Here is an 18,871-nt window from a genome sequence, read left to right on the forward strand (position 1 = left end):
AATATCTCCAAATTTGCAGATGACACAAAGCTGGGTGGGAGGATGAGCTGTGAGGAGGATGCAGAGATGCTTCATTGTGTGTTGGACAAGCTGAGTAAGTGGGCAAATGCATGGCAGATGCAGTGTAATGTGAATAAAAGTGAGGTTATCCACTTTGGTAGCAAAAACAGGAAGGCAGATTATTATCTGAATGACTATAAATTGAGAGAGAGAGATGTGCAACAAGACCTGGGTGTCCTCGTACACCAGTCGCTGAAGGTAAACATGCAGGTGCAGCAGGTGGTAAAGAAGGCAAATGGTATGTTGGCCTTCAAAGTGAGAGGATTCAAATACAGGAGCAGGGATGTCTTGCTACAATTATACAGGGCCTTGGTGAGACCACACTTGGAATATTATGTGCAGTTTTGGTCTCCTTATCTGAGGAAGGAGTTCTTGCTATAGAAGGAGTACAGCGAAGGTTTACCAGACTGATTCTTGGGATGGCGGGACTGACATATGAGGAGAGATTGAGTCGGTTAGGATTATATTCGCTAGAGTTTAGAAGAATGAGTGGGGATCTCATAGAAACCTATAAAATTCTAATAGGACTAGACAGGGTAAATGTAGGAAGGATGTTCCCGATGGTGGGGGAGTCCAGACCCAGGGGTCACAGCCTGAGGATATGGGTTAGACCATTTAGGACTGAGATGAGGAGAAATTTCTTCACCCAGAGAGTGGTGAGCCTGTGGAATTCGCTACCACAGAAAGTAGTTGAGGCCAAAACATTGTATGTTTACAAGAAAGAGTTAGATATAGCTCTTGGAGTGAAAGGGATCAAAGGATATGGGGAGAAAGCGGGAGCAGGCTATTGAGTTGGATAATCAACCATGATCATAATGAATGGCAGAGCAGGCTCGAAGGGCCAAATAGCCTACTCCTGCTTCTATTTTCTAAGTTTTCTAAGTTCTAGCTTGTAATTATGCTACCAGAGCTAAATGGGTTCCTGCTACTGTGATTGCTCAGACAGGACTTGCTTCGTACACAGTCCAAACTGTCAATGATCTCGCCTGGCAGACATGTTGACCAACTGTTGCCAAGTCAAGCACCATCTAAGTATACACCTCTTATGGAAGAGCCATCTCCAAGTCAAGGAATGCTATCTCTAGTCTCCCCTCCTCAGTCTAGCTCAACTGATGTTGAAGTCATCTTACCTTCAGCAGCACTAGACACATGGCAGAATCTGAAGAAGTTCTAATTTGTCACCAGTCTCCAATGACCATTACCCTGTAAAAGCACCAGAGGTCCACTGTAACCCACACCGGGAGGCTAAGAATAGATCTACGTAGCATAAAAGAATTGTTAGATAAAGTGGGTTGACACAAGTCACCAACTATCAGACTACTTTACAAAAAGCAGTGCCTGCTCCAAGAAATTACTAAATGTATTGGAAGAAGGGTGACTTATGTTATAATGAGGAAATGGAAAAACCTATATATACTCTTTTTGCTTTATGATTGTTTATATATATATTTGGTAAAGGAAATGTGGGATCTATAAATGTGAAAATACTTGACTTTATTTCCGTCTGTTTGTTTTGAATAAAATGTTCTTTAATTTTTCAAAAGCTTTAATTTAAAGAAAAGAGGGGAATCTGTCAATGTATCAGTAATTACGCTGCATGAGATACTGGTCTGACTGGCTGTAGAAGACCACATCAGCAAATGGTCAATAGTTTGAGGAAAGTGGGGTGAGATTTTTCTTTCAGACAATAAAATACGATGGGACAGAAGTTTTCCATATAGCAAGAGTGAAGCAGATAAACAGTGCATTTTTCAACATATGAAAACTCCTTTTTAACAATGCCTGTCCATTTGTCACAGGATGATATGCATGTTGAAATGAAGGAAACCCGTGTAGTAGGTTCAGGGTCAGAGCCGCTGTATCAGCTTCCTATTGGAAAGAAGGTAGAAGTGGCGTTGCCTCTTAGCAAGGTGAGCTGCGTTTAAAGTAATTGGTCAGCTTATGCTCAAACAGAAACAGAAAATGGTGGAAAAACTCAGCAGGTCTGGCAGCATCTGTGGAGAGAGAAACAGAGTTAACGTTTTGCGTCCGTACGACCCTTCTTCAGAGTACTGGTCAGCTTATGCTCTTAGGTTGGCTGCCAGTAGGATGTTTCCTATCTGTTTTAAGTATCAGTGGGCAGCTTGTTGATAACTGCTGAGATCAAGTGTCTTTGACTGCAGCAAAGCAGAGTTCTTGCAACACTTATTAACCCTATAATAGCTTGGCTACTGAAAATCCATTATGACGTGATGCCAGCATCTCAGTCATGCTGCTGACTTTCAAAAATAGCCTGAATTCAGTTCACCTTGGGCTAAAAATATCCTAGCCTCCTTTATTTAAAATAAACATGAGGATGCAGTGCTCCTCTGTGCAGTTTCAACCTCTCCCCATCGGTTCAGTTTAATAGTGGTGGATGACTAGCATCTGATGCGGCAATGTTTGTTTTAATTTATTTTTAAGTGCCACAGCTGCTAATGTTAATTGAATAACTGTTTCAAAATACTGGCACAGGCACAACAGTCAGATGGCCTGCTTCTGTGCCATAAGGCTCTATGATTCCAGTGTTGTAGGAGATAGAATCGATTGCTGGTTGCCCAGAGTTGAAATTGTCCCTGAGTGAGGGGAAGGGTGAACGTGCGCCTCGACACTACAAGGCGGAGAAGGTATATAGGTATTGGAAGACAAGTGGTTGAAAGGTTATCTAACCTTAAGCACAGTGGCCTTGACTTCAGTTTCACACTTGTTGAAAAACTGAATGTTGTGCCTTCTGAATCAGAATAAACTGATCACACTCCCCAAGACCCTTTGTCCACTAGTATGTGGGGGGGGGGGGTGTGAACATATTGAGCTTCACTTGATTATTTGTTGACTGCAATTACAGTTTGCAATTGACCACTTAAAATGAACGCATCAGCAACAATCTCATGAATACAAGCCTGCAATGAAGCCTGTTAGTACACTCTGATGCAGTGCTACTGCAAAGAGTCAAAGAAAAGATTTATCCTATTATCCCAATACAATGAGCTCCCAATTCTGTGTCTCTGTGAGAAATGGAGAGGAAAGACCAAGCAGTTCCTTAAATGAAAGAGCAAAAAACCTGAGTCAGCCTGAGCTCTCTTGTCCCTTGCACGGCCTGTTAGATTTTCAAATTGTCATATGTTGTGTACTGTGAACCCAACATGTTGACTGGAGAATGGTATGTGGTGATGGGAAGAAAAGAAATAAAATTGCATCTCAATCACATAGGGAGAGGAAAGAAGCAGCGAATAGTTATTGCAAGCCTTGTGGAAGAATGGTGTGATGCTTGAAAAAGCATGGATGGAGTTTCTGCTGTTTGGTTTAAGATTTCCATTGACCACGAACCATCTGCAAATCACAGCCCCTGCTTAATCATGTAAGAGAAACTTCTATAGAAATACTAATACTCAAAGGAAAGCAAATAAAGCTGTCGTATATCTATCCATCCTCACATCTCCATTATTTATCTTTGGCCACATACCCTCTAATGATAATACCTTCCCCAACAGCTCCATGGAATATTTGATCTAAATCAGTACTGGTCCCTTCGTTCCTGCCTTTCCAATCCTCGTGGTGGGGGGAGCAAATGCTGAAAGTACTTCTGTTTTGACAGTAATCACACCCACTGAGAACAGACCAGGCTCGTTCTGGAAGATTGCATTGGTTAGCCACACATGGCACCTCCCTGGGGATAGCTGGTTGAGTCCTTATTAATCCCACATTTACTTGACGTAAAAGAAATCTGAAGAAGAAAGAACCCACAGACCTATCAACCAAGCCAGTACGAAGAGGGGTGGGAAGAAAGATAAGTAAGAGAACGGGGACTAACTCGTGCCTTTTGGTTACCTGCCACAGTCGCATTGACATTCTTCTTGAATAGCACAAGTAACTGCCTCCTCATAATCTCTCTTAGGAACAGAGTGTTGACCTGAGGCTGAAGGCTAAGGAATGGTGAGTTTATTTTGATTGATCTCTGAATTATGTTCTTTTAACTTTATATACATATGTCTGATACAGTATACAAATAATCGTTTGGAAGTACAGAACTTGAGTATTGCTGAAAAAAAGAGACATGTTGTCAAAGCTTTTCGTCCTGCACTCATCATGACAGTTCACAAGAATGCCAATAGCAAATAGGTTCCACCTGCATGGTTTGAATTTGAACAAAAGCTTGGCAGTTAACTGTTCACTGGTGCATTCTCAGTGGCAATGTCTCTACCAAACAGAGTCCACTTGCCAAACAATCAGCACTCTCTTCTCATGCTGTTTAAATTGTTGTTCCCTTTACTCTTGGTGTTCTTGTGATCCGTCCTGATGAGTGCAAGACAAAAAGCTTCAACAGCAAGTCTCTTTTCTCAGTGTATATAAACCCCCAGTCTATCCAACTTTTGAATACTGCTCTCATACCTGGGGAAGCCCTTCCCTCACACTTATCCTGAAAGGTTACTAGAAAAAGATGTTACCGATAGGTGAATGTTTTCTTTGCCTCCAAGGGCAGACTAGAGCTTTCAGCTGTGACAGAAAGTTGGTGGTGGATTTGTTGCAATTTATTGGAAATCCACTCTTATCCATTTTCGTCCACCACTGAAAGTTTAAAATCAACTCTCTAGCCTTTTCCTTACCATTGCAACTTGTCTATCTGCTCTGAAGTTCGCTTTCTTGTGTCTGTAAACACTCCATTCTGCTTGCTTGACTTTCTCCTTGCATGTTTACTGTATTAAAATAAAGATTCATCACACTGTTCCTACTCTAGCTCGTTCTTTCCCAAACTTTTAAGCTTCTTAACCCCAGAGTCTCTCCTTTATTCAACGATCTGTGGGCCTTCAAAATCTGAGCCTGGAATCGCCTAATAGGTATTCCTGATTGCCCTAATCAACTTTGCTGCTCTTTTCAAGCTTGATGCGCTATGCACCCCAGTCTACCGCCTGGATTCCTTGATGGTTTAAAAAAGTGGAGAAAATATAAAAGAAATAGGTGCTCCCTCCCCCATGCCTTTCGCATAGTCATGTGTCAGTGAATTACCAGGTCACACACAGACCACAGGATCCCACATATCCTGATCTCGGCCAATTGGAGGGCTCAAGGTGCTCTCAGTATATGCTAAAGCCTCTCACCTGAAGGATGACCATTTGGGGCACTCAGCCTTACCATAAGTCTAGAGAAAAGAGGACAAAATTAGAACAACCAAAATGAAAGGGTAAATTTATGCTATTTTTCATTGTTGCAGTTAATACATTGCTGTGCTGCTGAGGTGGCGTGGGATTCTGTGTGTTATACTGAAGACATCCCTCAAGCCCAAGAGTGCTTCGCTTCCCTGTAGTATTCATGCAGTGCTGTGAACAGTAATCTTCCCGTTACAAGCTTCAAAAGAAGGGAAGAGTGTGATGGGGTAGAAGCATGGTGAAGAATAACTCCAGTTATACTGCACCACAAACTGAAGGAACATGGCTTCTTATCAATCAGTCTTCCCTGGAATGCTTCTTGCTATGGGGGTACTAATCAAGCATAGACTAGGTGCTTGGGAATCAGGGTGATGGCGTCAGTATCTGAGCTACTGTGGTGCACCCAGTGCTAGTAAGGTTTGTTTGTTGGCATGCTTCTACCCGCATTAGGACTGCTGCTGAAGTTGCGGTCCCTGAGGTAGTGGTTTTTGAATTAACTTCATGTGTTGGCTATGATGGTGAATGAGGCGAAGCACTGGCAGAGAAGGAAAGAAAAGAAAGCAAATCCTGCACTCTGGATCCCACTGTCTCTTGGCACATCCTGTCCCATGTGGCCAAAGATCTGCAGGTCGAGAATTGGCAGAGTCACATGGAAAGCTGTGGTGAAATTCGTGGTCCTGGGTAGATGTCATCTTCGAATCAAGGGACAGTCGACAAAGATGATGAATGGAAGTGGATTGTTGGATCCAAGATCATCGCAACCGAACCCACTTGTCCTGAAGAAATCACTGGGTAGAGATCAGTACTAGGAACCCTGACTAATTCTTCCTCCCCAAGGAAGGGGGCCAGGACAAGATCAGCAATTTCAGCACATACCAGAAAATGCACAGCATTATATAAATTGTAATAATTATATTTTATCAAAATTACTATCTTGTAATAGCTTCTGTGAAGGGAAGAAAAGTATCATGTGTGCAATTCATCATCAGCAATTGCTGTTAAGAAATTCTCCCTTCCAAAGGGCACTGTAGGTGTACCTGCACCAGATGGGCTGCAGTGGTTCAAGAAAGCGGCTCACTGCCCCACCTTCTTGAGGGCAGTTGGGATGAGCAACAAATACTGGCCTTGCCAGCAACACTCTCATCTGATTAAAGAATTTTTAATAGAAGTACAGACGTTACTGCATTAGCTCATACAGTTCAATGATTTAAGGGCTTGGCCCATTATCAATTATTTTGGTTTAACAAGTTATTTGTTCTTAGATTGGTGCAACTTCCCAACTTGATTGCACTCTCCAACCTCCGGACCTGCCATGATCTAATAGAATCTCATTTAAAATCCTGGTTTTTTACTGCCTACACAAGTACTATTCCAGTTCTCTCAACAAACTATCTTCACTGCTTTCTACCCTCAGCCTCTGCTCTGAACAACTTCTCACCCTAGGTGATTTCAACCTCCATCTAAATTTATCTTTTTTTCTCCTCCTCTTGAATTCACTATCCTTTGTATCCTCCCTTAATCTCACCTTCCATGTAAACTCCCTATTGATGGTCACCAGCTAACCTTGCCATCTCATGTGGCCTTGCTACCCCTATAGTATCAATTGCATATAAGCCTACCTCTGATCATTTCTTGTATCACTCTCCACCCAGATCTGGCTTTCCCACCAAACCCTAATTTTTTATGTATCTGTAAATGTGTGTAAAAAAAATACCTCCCCCAATTCACTTACAACTGCACTTCCAAAATCTCAGCTGTCTGGCCTTTGACCCTCTGTTCACCACAACATTTCTGCAGCTACCAATCTGCTCAACTACATCCTCCACTCCATTTTAGTGCCTTTTCTCCATTAAAACCATTACTCTCTCCTCTGCCATTCCCTCTGGTACAGCCCTCATCTCCATTCCTTTAAGCTCAAGGAACATTTCTTGAAAGGATATGGCAGACCACTGATTTAGTCATTCACCACCAGATCTGACTGGAGAACATAAAGGACTATTGGGTCCTCTCATCTGTGAAAACTGCTCACTATTCTGGGATCATCCTGGGATGCAAAGATAAGGCTTCTTTTGTTTACTGAAAACCACATTTTTAAATCATTTTCCCCATTCCTTCCCAGCCTCACCTCCAACAATAAGTGGAAAGATTTCTCATGGATTTCTTTGTAACCAAGATTAACACTATTCAATCAACTGCCTCTGCCACTTCCCTCCCTTCCCCTAGCCCACTAAGCTGAACTTGCTCTAAGGCTCCTGTCTGCTCCAACCCTGAACTTGTATCCTTCTCTAGTTTTTCTCTTATTTCCCCTCATCCCCTCTCCAAGCTCATCCTGTTCAGGAAACACACTTCCTGCTCTTGCGACCCTATTCCCAATAAACTACTCATCATCCGACTTCCCTTCCTGGCTCCCATTTTAGTTGAAATTGTTGTCTCCTCAGGTCTTGTCCTTCTCTCCTAACCTGTCCTAATCACAACTTTCCTTCAAACCTACTCAAAAGGCCCTCCTCAAAAAAAAACCTTGACCCCCTCCATCCTTACAAACTACCATCCAATCTGCAACCTCCATTTCTTCTCCAAAGTCCTCGAATGTGTTGTCACCTTTCAAATTCATGCCCATCTTTCCCAGAACTCCATGTTTGAATTGCACCAGTCAGACTTCTGTCCCTGTCAAGGTACCTAAACAGCTTTTATTAAAGTCACAAATAGCATCCTATTTGACTGTGATAAAGTTAAACTTTCCATCTTTGTGCTTCTTGACCCGTCTGCAGCCTTTGACACTGTTGACATACCATTCTTCTCCCATGACTCTCCACCATCTTCCAGCCGGGTAGGACTGCACTTAGCCTGGTTCCATTCTTATCTAAGCATAGCCAGAGAAACCAATGCTTTCTCTTCCCATTCCCATACAGTTACGTGTGGTATCCCGTAGGATCTAGACCTGGTTCCCTTCAATTTCTCATCTACATGCAACATCATCCAAAAACCATCAGTTTCCACGTGTACACTGATGACATCCAGCTTTACCTCCTCATCACCTCTTGACCCTTCCACTGTCTCTAAATTATCAGACAGATTGTCCAACATCCAAAACTGGATGCGTAGAAATTTCTTCCAATTATTTATTGGTAAGACTGAAGCCATTGTCATTTGACCCTGCCATGAATCCTGTCCCCTTGCCACTGACTCTGTCCCTCTCCTTGACAACTATCTGGGGCTGAACCAGATTGATTGCAACCTCAGTGTCAGATTTGATCCCAAGATGGGCTTTCAATTACATATCTGCACTGTCACTCAGACCAGCAACTTCCACATCTATAATGTTGCTCGACTCTGCCCCTGTCTCTTTGTCTTTCTTACCTCCAGACTTGACTATTGTAACGCACTCCTGGCAGGCCTCCAATATTCTACCCTCTGTAAACTTGAGATAATCCAAAACTCTGCTGCCTGTGTCGTAACTCACCAAATTCCTTTCATCTGCCATTCATCTATCAACCCTTGCCTTGACTTACACTGTCTCCCAGTTATCCAATGCCTCAATTTTAAAATTCACATCCTTGTTTTCAGATCCATCCATGGCCTCACCCTCCCTAATCTTGCCATCTCCTCCTGCCCTAGAATCCTTTGAGATATCATCACTCCTCTAATTTTGGCCTCTTGAACATCCTCTATTTTAATCACTCCACCATTGGTGGCTGTGTCTCAACCTTAAGCTCAGGAATTACCTCCCTAAACCACTCAGTCTCTCTACGTCATTCTCCTCCTTTAAGGCACTCCTGAAAACTTACCTCCATCTGCCCTAATATCTCCTTACATATCTTTTTGTTTCATAATGCTTCGGTGAGCTTGGGACATTACATCATGATAAAGATGCTATATAAATACAAGTTGTTGTTAAAAAGGCTTGGGGAATTGAATGGCCTACTCCTTTTCCCATCTATGATTTTTTTTCTCTTGAAAGCCTTTTTTATAATGATTGAACAAAGGAGGTTTCTACCCATATGTATTCACAGATGTTCACTTCTGCTGAACTTGTTACCCACTATTAAAGTCCTCTGAAATATATACACTGGAATGTCTATTAATGACGTGCTTTCAGGCCAGTCCAAACTCTACAGCTCAGTGGTCTAAATTGATTTAGACTTTCACACTTAATAAGCAAGCCCAAAGTTCTATCACTGCAATATAAAAATAAATAAAAAGTATATGATTAGTAGATTTCAAGACAGTTTGACTAACCGCTTCCTTACAGCTACACCTCTCTCATTACAAATAGATATGGTCTGACTGTAAATGTCCTTGTTGCACAGCTATGAAGATCTTGATGTGCGTCTGAGTTATGACATCTCTGAGCCAGAGAAGGAGTTCCTTTCAAAGAGAAAGAAATTTGGTGCACGAGCACTGAAGGCGGCACTGAATCTAAAGAAGATCCCGAAGGACAGTGATGTATGAAACAAAGTAAAGAATGCAATGAACTGACTACACAGTCTTCATTTGGGGATGCAGGGGAGAGAAAGAAATCCTATTTTCTGCAACTTAAGTAACTCCTATCCTACATTTAGGACTGCATATTCGTTGCACCTCTCAGCATATTACTTTTACTTCTATAGTTATATAAATCATTTTACATCAATAAGAATTCTTATTTAAGATGCGAAGTAGTGGAAAACCGTTGTGTGTGTCGACCTCAAAATGCAGTTTTAGAAACACCGGGGCAGAATTTTTCGCTCGGCATGCGGGTGTGCACCCAACTTGCTCAAGCGTGAAATAGCACGTGATGACATGTGGCCAGCATCCCGATGTCATCGTGCACTCGTGTGATAATTCGGTCGGCAGGCACGTGCAAGAGTTGGCACACATGCCAATAATTAAGAGGCCTATTAAGGCTATTAACATAGTAATCAACGGTGATTTTACGTTGCCTATCCAACTTTACAGTTGGCGGGTGGGTGAATGGGCCAGGCGGCCTTTGCCTTTTTGAGGAAACCTCATCCAAGGGCGGGAGGAGGTTTCCCGTATTAATTTTTTTAAAAAGGTTAAAACGTTTGGACAGAATTTACTTCAGCCATTTGTTCAGCTGACTGATCTTGATGCGTGGACATTTTTTTCGGCATTCGAAAACCTTTATAGCTTTTGAATTCTTCAGCTCCCTGAGGCAGCTTTCTGCCTTCAGGGAGCTTTCTGTGAGTGCTCCCCTGCACGCGTGCTGACTTCAACGCTTGCCCTCATCCTGCCCCCTCCTGAGCAACACTGAGCACTTCAGCACGCCTTTCACATCAGCTTGGCTGTTAATTGGCCAGCCAGCGTGAAATCGCAGTTGGGGGCCGATCACTCCTGGCCCACCGACCGTGCTGGCACACCGAGCTCGAAATCCTGCCCCAGTATTTTGTGTCCGAGTGGCAGTCTGGGGCACAATGTCATCAGTATATACAATGAAATGGAATGGGTGGTTTGACCATAGTAAGTCTCTTACTATTGATGTCCAATTCCCAAACGCAAGCGTAGCATGCTGTACCCTGCTCCAACAATGTGCCTCAACCCAAACCTAGGAAGAGCATCGCTGTTGATTTGCATGACATTTTCCATTTATCACACTAGACATCCTAAAGCTTCTCAAAATGAGATTGCCAAATAAGGGAATGTAGCATATTCTGAACCATGCTTTCTGAGGACTTGGTCATGATCATCTAATCTCTTAAAACATAGGACAATAAATTTACATGGGAAAGATTAGGATGGTAAGACATCTTAATGAGAAACTTATAGAATGGTATATCACAGAAGGAGGCCATTCAGCCTGTCTTGTCTGCTGGCCCTCTGCAGGAGCAGTTCACCTAGTGCCGCTCCCCTGCCTTGTCCCTGCAGCCCTACACATTTTCTATTTCAGATAATGATTCAATTCCCCTTTGAAAGCATCAAGTAAACCTGCTTCACATTCTCAAGCAGTGCATTCCAGATCCTAACCACTCCTTGCGTAAACAGATTTTTCCTCATATTGCCATTGCGCCACTACTTCTTCTGCTAATCATCTTAAATCTATGCCTTCTAGCACTCGATCCTTCCCCCAATGGGAGCAGTGTCTCCCTATCTGTTCTGTCCAGAACCACCCCCCCCATGATTTTGAATACCTCTACTAAATCTCCTCTTAACCTTCTCCTCTCCAAGGAAAACTGCCCCAGCTTGCCCAGTTTTTCTAGATAACTGCAGTTCCCCATCTCTGTTCCTCCTCACGTTCTTGTGAATGTTTTCTGCACTCTCTCTAATGCCATCATAGCCTTCCCAAATTGTGGTGCCCAGAACTGGGTGCAATTCTCCAGCTGATGACACACCAATGGTTTATACAGGTTTAACATAACTTCAAAACAAAAACAAAAACAGAATTACCTGGAAAGACTCAGCAGGTCTGGCAGCATCGGCGGAGAAGAAAAGAGTTGAGGTTTTGAGTCCTCATGACCCTTCGACAGAACTTGAGTTCGAGTCCCTCGAGGGACTCGAACTCAAGTTCTGTCGAAGGGTCATGAGGACTCGAAACGTCAACTCTTTTCTTCTGCGCCGATGCTGCCAGACCTGCTGAGTCTTTCCAGGTAATTCTGTTTTTGTTTTTGTTTTGGATTTCCAGCATCCGCAGTTTTTTTGTTTTTAACATAACTTCCTTGCTTTTATGCTTTATGCCCCTAATTATGAAGCCCAGGATGCTGTATGCTTTATTAACCGCACTCTCAACCCATCCTTCCAACTTCAATGATTTATGCACATATATACCCAGGTCCCTCTGCTATTGCTTTAGAAGTGTACCCTTTATTTTATATTGTCCCCTGAATTCTTTCTACCAAAATAAATCACTTCACACTTATCTGCGTTAAATTTCATCTGCCATTTGTCTGCCCATTCCACCAATCTGTTAATGTCCTTTTGAAGTTCTACACTATCCTCCTCACAGTTCAATATACTTCCAAGTTTTGTGTCATTCACAAATTTGGAATTGTGCCTTGTACATCAAAGCCTAGGTCAACATATATATTGGGAAGAGCAGGGTCCTAACACCAACCCTTGGGGAGCCCTAGTACAAACCTTGCTCCAATCTAAAAAATAACTGTTCACCAAACTCTGTTTCCTGTCACTCAGCTAATTTTGTTTCCATGTTACTACTGTCCCTTTTATTCCATGAGCTGTAACATTTGTTATGATCCCCAGCTGAGGTTACCCCTGGACAAGCCTGATCCCAGGGTGGAACCCAGCTTGATAGATCCTAACTTTTATTTGTTTGTTTAGAAACGTGGAGAGGAGCTACTGAATAGAGTCACCGGAGTCAGCTAAGGAATTTTTAACAAAAGCATAAAACATTTATTAAACAAGAAAGGATGAAATATATTACAATACTTCTTGACCCACAATTATACCTTTACAGATCTATACAAATTTGTAAGAATAATGCAAGTTACAAAAGCTATGACACAAAAATAGGTGGGAAGGCAAGTGGTGAGGATGACACAAAGAATCTACAGAGGGAAATAGGTTAAGTGAGTGGGCAAAAACTTGGCAGATGGAATATAATGTGGGAAAATGTGAGGTTATGCACTTGATAGGAAAATAGAGGAGCTGCATATTATTTAAATGGGGAAAGACTGAAGAAAGCTGCAGCACGAGGGATTTGGGGGTCCTTGCACATGAATCCCAAAAAGCTAGCATACAAGTTCAGCAGGTAACAGAGAAGGCAAATGGAATGTTGGCTTTTATTTCAAAGGGTGTGGAGTATAAGAATAGGGAAGTCTTCTAAAGCTATAGAAGGCACTGGTTAGACCACACCTAGAATACTGTAAGCAGTTTTGGTCCCCTTATCTAAGGAAAGATATACTGGCATTGGAGGCAGGTCAGAGAATGTTCACTAGGTTGATCCCTGGTATGGAAGAATTTTCTTATGAGGAGAGGTTGAGTAGGTTGGCCCTGTACTCATTGGAGTTTAGAAGAATGAGAGGTGACCTTATTGAAACATATAAGATTCTTGGGGAGCTTGACAGGATAAATGCTGAGAGGTTGTTTCCCATCCTAGAGTCTAGGACCAGAGGGCATAATCTCAGCGTAAGGGATCACCCAAGAGATGAGGAGGAATTTCTTCTCTTACAGGGTAGTCAATCTGTGGAATTCTTTACCGCAGAGGGCAGTAGAGGCTGGGTCATTAAGTATATTAAATGCTGAGATGGACAGATTTTTAATCAGTAAAGGAATCAAGGGTTATGGGAAAAAGGCAGGAAAGTGGAGTTGAGGATTATCAGATCAGTCATGATGTCACTGAATGGCGAAGCAGACTCAATGGGCTGAATGGCCTACTTCTTCTCCTACATCTTATGGTCTTGTGGTCTATCTTATACTCTATTGTCCACAGTAAGTACACAGTCCATGTAAACCAATTGGCGGCCTGTGGTCAGACACACCACACTCTGAAACCAAGTGACAGGTGCCACCCCAAACAGATGCTATGGACTTCTCAACTCCTCCCAGAGGCTTGTCACACCATGAGTCAACTGGTCTCACTGCACTCGGGGTTTCCAGTTCTCCACTCTCCAAGACCTCGCCTTCGAATTTTCTCCCAGACTCATGCTTTCTCTCAGACACCTTCCACAAGGTTTCACCTCCAGGGTTTTGAACTCAGCTTCTGATGCTCCTCTTCCCTGGGTCACCACATGCTCTCAAATTGTCTTCCCTGCACTCTCTTTCACTGACTCAGCCATCAACAGTACACCACTGGTTCACATGCCCATAGCAAAGAGTTACAAACCTTCAGCTGTCTCTTTGGACCTTCTTGCCTCTTACAAGCTGTTCATACTTTAAATGTGCATACTGCAGTTTTTGTCTCTTAAAATCTGAAGCGTGGAGCCTTTCTCTCTGCCTCCTTGCTCTTAACTTCACTTAACAGGACCTTTTCCAGGTTTCTATCCTTCCCTTTGAATAGAAGGTCTGCTTGGGACTTTCTTCTATTCCACTCCCCTGGATTTTGGGTATTTTCTTTAGCTTGGGACTTGCTATCTGTCCCTTTTGCTCCAGTCTCTCCCTGGCAGCTACTTTCAACCAGTTTTAGCTTAGGACTGGCTATCTGTTCCTTCTATGTGGCTTCTGTTTGGCAGCTGATTTCAAACTGAACTCAAAACTGCTGTTTCTTTTAGTTTTTCTGTTTGTAACTGGGGAAGGACCTGCCTCTCTCGACCTCAATTGCTAGTCGACAGCCCAGTTTCTCTACTCTTGTTTGTTTAACTTAGCTGTAACAGTCGTAAAACTCTCATTAGAAATGCAGGCACCTTTTAAAGTGAAACTAAAACTCAATTTGACCTTTTCTTAATACACACATACAGAAATACAAATCAAACTTAAACATTAAAGCTAAAAATCACTCCTAACACCCACAAATACGAATATGACTTACTTAAACTATCTCTATTTCCTAACACATTGTTCACACATCTGTTGCATTTATCAAATGCCTTTTGGGAGTCCACGTACATCACATTGATAGTATTACCCTCAACTCTCTCTTACCTCATCAAAAAAACCCATGCAAGTTAGTTAAAAATGATTTACCCTTAACAAATCCCTGCTGGCTTGCCTTAATTAACCTGCATTTTCCCAAATGAATGTTAATTTTGTTGTGAATTATCTTTTCTAAAAGTTCCCCCACCACCGAGATTTAACTTACTGGCCTGTGGTTGCTTATCTTTACACCTTTTTTTTTTGCAGAAGGGTGTAACATTTACAATTCTCCAGTCACCCTGAGTCTAAGGAAGACTGAAAAATTATGGCCAGTGCCTCCGCAATTTCCACTTTCATTTCTCTCAGTATCCTTGAATGTAACTCATTCGGACCAGGAGCCTTATCAACTTCTAAGTACAGACAGCTTATCTAATAATCCTTATCAATTTTAAACCCTTCAAGTGTCTGAACTACCTCCTCTATCACCATAACCTACACAGCATCATCTTTCTTCATAAAGACGGATGCAAAATATTCATTTAGTATTTCAGCCATGCCTAGTGCATCTATGCATAAATCCCCTTTTTGGTCCCGAATCAACCCCACTCCTCCTTTATCAACCTTTTACTATTTATATGCCTATAGAAGACTTTTTGATTCCTTTTTATGTTAGCTGCTGATCTTTTCTTACACTCTCTCTTTGCTTCTGTTATTTGCTTTTTTCAGTTCCCCTCTGAACCTTGTATATTCAGTCTGGTTCTCAATTGTATTATCCACCTGACATCTGTCATAAGTATACTTTTTCCACTTCATCTTAACCTTTAGCTCTTTTGTCATCCAGGGAGCCCTGGATTTATTTGCCCTACCTTTCTCCTTCATGGGAATATACCTTTACTGTACCCAAACTATCCCTTTAAAGGCAGTCCATTGTTCAGTTACAGTTTTGACTACCAGTCTTTGATTCCAGTTTATCTGAGCCAGAACTATTCTTACCCCATTGAAGCTGGCTTTCTACTCTGGATTGTTCATTGTCCTTTTCCATAGCTAACCCAAACCTTATGACCTCATTCCCAAGAACCAGGTCCAGCAATGCTTCCTTTCTCTGCACTGGAAACATACTGCTGTAGAAAAATTTCCTGAACACACTCTAGGAACTCTTGTTCCTCTTTGACTCTTACACTACTATCCCAGTCTATGTTCGGATAATTAATGTCCCCCATTGTAACTACTGTATAATTCTTGCACTTCTCTGTTATTTCCTTGTAAATTTGTTCCACTAAATGTTTCCCACTAGTTAGTGGCCTATAGACTTGCACTGAGGAATGTAATTAATTGCACCTTTTTTGTTCCTTAGCCCTAGCCAAATAGATTCCATCCTTGACTCCTCTCTCATCAGCACTGCAATGTTCTCCCTAATCAATAGTTCCACCCTTCCTCCTTTCCTTCCTTCCCTGAACACCTTGTATCCAGGAATATATAATACCTAGTCCTGCCCTTATTTGAGCCAATTTCTGTTATTGGCACAGCATCATATTTCCATGTGACTATCTGCACCTGCAGCTCACCAATCTGATTTACCACATTGCATACATTCACACACATGCAAAGTAATTCTAATTTAGACTTTATTACTTTCCCCCTTACGCTGAACCTATCTAATACCTTACAATTTCTTACTTTAGTGCTATCTGTCTCTTCCAGTATTCTGCACACCTTGGTATTCCTCTCTGGTGTTACCTCCTGGTTCCCACACCTCTGTTTAAACTCTCCCCAGTAACACTACCAAACTGCTCTGCAAAGAAATTGGTCATGGCTCTATAGGAACAATCCATCTGGCTCTGGCCTGTATAGGTCCCACCTCCCCCAGAACTGAGCTCAATGCTCCAGGAATCTAAAGCTCTCCCTCTGTACCATCGATCTAGCCACGTGTTCATCTGCTTTATCCTCCTATTTTTTGTATGTGGCACCTGGAGTAATCCGGAGAAATACTACTTTTGAGATCCTGCTTGCTAATTTCTTACCTAGCTCCATAAATTCTGACTGCAAAACCATATCCCTTTTTCTGCCTGTGTCGTTGGTACTGATGTGGACGACAACCACAGGTTTTTCACCCTACCCCCTCAGAGTGCTCTGTAGCCATCTTTGACCCTGCCACCAGGAAGGCAACATACCATTCTGGATTCACATCAGCTGCCACAGAAATGCCTGTCTGTTCCGCTAACTACCAAGTCAGCTATCACTACTGCTCTCCCAGTCTTCTTGGTACCCTCCTGTACAACAGGGCCAGCCTGGTACCATGAAATTGGCCATGACTGCACTCCCCCTTTGAGCTATCACTTTCACCAGTATTCAGAACTGATACTGGTTGGAGAATGAGATGCACTTAGGGGACTTGTACTACCTGCCTTCTTGATTGCCTGGTGATCACCCACACCCTCTATCCCTGCATGCTCTTAAGTTGCAGGATGACCACACTTATAAACATTCTACCCATGAAACTCTCAACCCTGCAAATGCGCCAAATGATGCCAGCTCCTACTCAATCTCCGAAACATGGGGCAAAATTTTTAGCTTGATGGGCGGGCGCCCGACCCGCTTGAGCTTAAAATGACACGTGTTAATGTCGGGTCAGCGTCCTGACGTTAACATGCAGTCGCGCAATATTTCGTTCGGCGGACACGAGCTGGAATCAGCAGCACGCCCATTGACAATTAAAATGCCTGTTAAAGTCATTAAGGGATCAATTAAATAGAATTTTTCGCTGCCCGTTCAACCTTATGGTTGGTGGGGAGGCAAAAAGGCCAAGCGGCCTTTGCACTTTTTAGGAATTGGCCCGCATTCTGGCCTCGATTGCGGCCGGCAGTAGGTTTCCCGACTGCCCCCGCCAAGCCTGCCTGACAAGGGTAAAATTCTGCCCATGGACCTCGAGCTGCTGTAGTTGATGACACTTCCTGCACATATGGTTATCCAGCACACAGGAAATGTCCTGGAGCTCCCACATGGAATAGGATGTGCACTCCATGGATCAGGGCTGTCATGCCATTACTCCTTCTATTTGATAATAAGACTTGCTGTTTAGAAGAGAAGGCTCACCAGCTAGTCACTTCTGTTGTGCTGATGTCACTTAAATATAGGGAGGTTAACTAAAATGTTTTACATATACCTTATTATACAAATTTTTTTTTAAATTTCCCAGCTGCTTAGACTAACTCCCTAACTTTGGAGAAAGGGAAACAAAGCTACAATACGCAAAGGTACAATGCTCACCAGCTAATCAACCTACTGCTTTCACAGTTGGATTATTTTTTTCCCTGACTTAATTGATCCAGACTTGTTTCATAGTGATCCTGACCTGCTCTACAGTGATCCCTGGCAGGTGGAAAAAGTTTCCTGCTCCTGCCAGTAGAAAAAAAATGCTTTTTATTTATTGAAGAGCTGAGATCAGTGTTGCCCAGTCGAAATTCCTTACTAGCTGCCTTAGGTAGCTATGGTGATTCTGGTTTAGCCACATGCACTATATTTTAGTAGAAAACACGTCACAGACACTGACAGAATGCGGCTAAATAAAGGGTGTGTATATTTACATATAAAAAATCCACCATCATTCACTATCCAAAGTAGTAAAGAACTCATAATGATCAAAAAACACTTTTAGTCAACTTTCCATGTAAACATAGAAAGATTTATGACACAGGTGGCCATTCGGCACCTTATTTTCATGCTGGCTGTAAAGAGCTATCTATAGTCTAATCCCACCTTCCAGCTATTGGTCTATAGCCCTGAAGGTTAAGGCACTTCAAGTGTTTTTTAATTATGATGATGGATCCTGCCTCTACCACCCTTTCAGGCTGAGAGTTCCAGATCCCATCCTCTGGGTAAAAAACCTCCCCCTCAACTTTGCTCTGATCCTTCCATATGTTACTTTAAATCTATGCTCCTTGGTTATTGACTTCTCTACTCAGGAAAATAGGTCCTTCCTGTCCACTCTGTCTGGGCTCCTCATATTTTAATACACTTCAATTAAATCTCCCCTTAGCTTCCTCTGTTCCAAAGAGAACAAACCAAGTGCATGTTTCCTCAATTCCTCAATTTGCCCATTCCTGCCAACATCCTCATAAAATCTCCTCTGTACTGTCTCTAGTCTGATCACATTCTCACTGTATTGTAGTGATCAGAATTGTATGCAGTAC

General features: G+C 42.5%; 1 protein-coding gene across 1 annotated transcript in view; it reads left to right on the forward strand.

The window, feature by feature from the left end:
- The window catches only part of LOC121292311 (cytosolic phospholipase A2 zeta-like), a 128,664-nt gene that overhangs the window by 59,514 nt on the left and 50,279 nt on the right, over positions 1-18,871 (forward strand). The window contains exons 9-10 of the mRNA XM_041214162.1: positions 3,974-4,011; positions 9,530-9,665. Of these exons, the coding sequence (XP_041070096.1) occupies positions 3,974-4,011; positions 9,530-9,665 (174 nt within the window). The remainder of the gene's footprint in view (positions 1-3,973; positions 4,012-9,529; positions 9,666-18,871) is intronic.

The sequence above is a fragment of the Carcharodon carcharias genome, chromosome 20 (assembly GCF_017639515.1).
Source record: "Carcharodon carcharias isolate sCarCar2 chromosome 20, sCarCar2.pri, whole genome shotgun sequence".
Lineage (NCBI taxonomy): Eukaryota > Metazoa > Chordata > Chondrichthyes > Lamniformes > Lamnidae > Carcharodon > Carcharodon carcharias.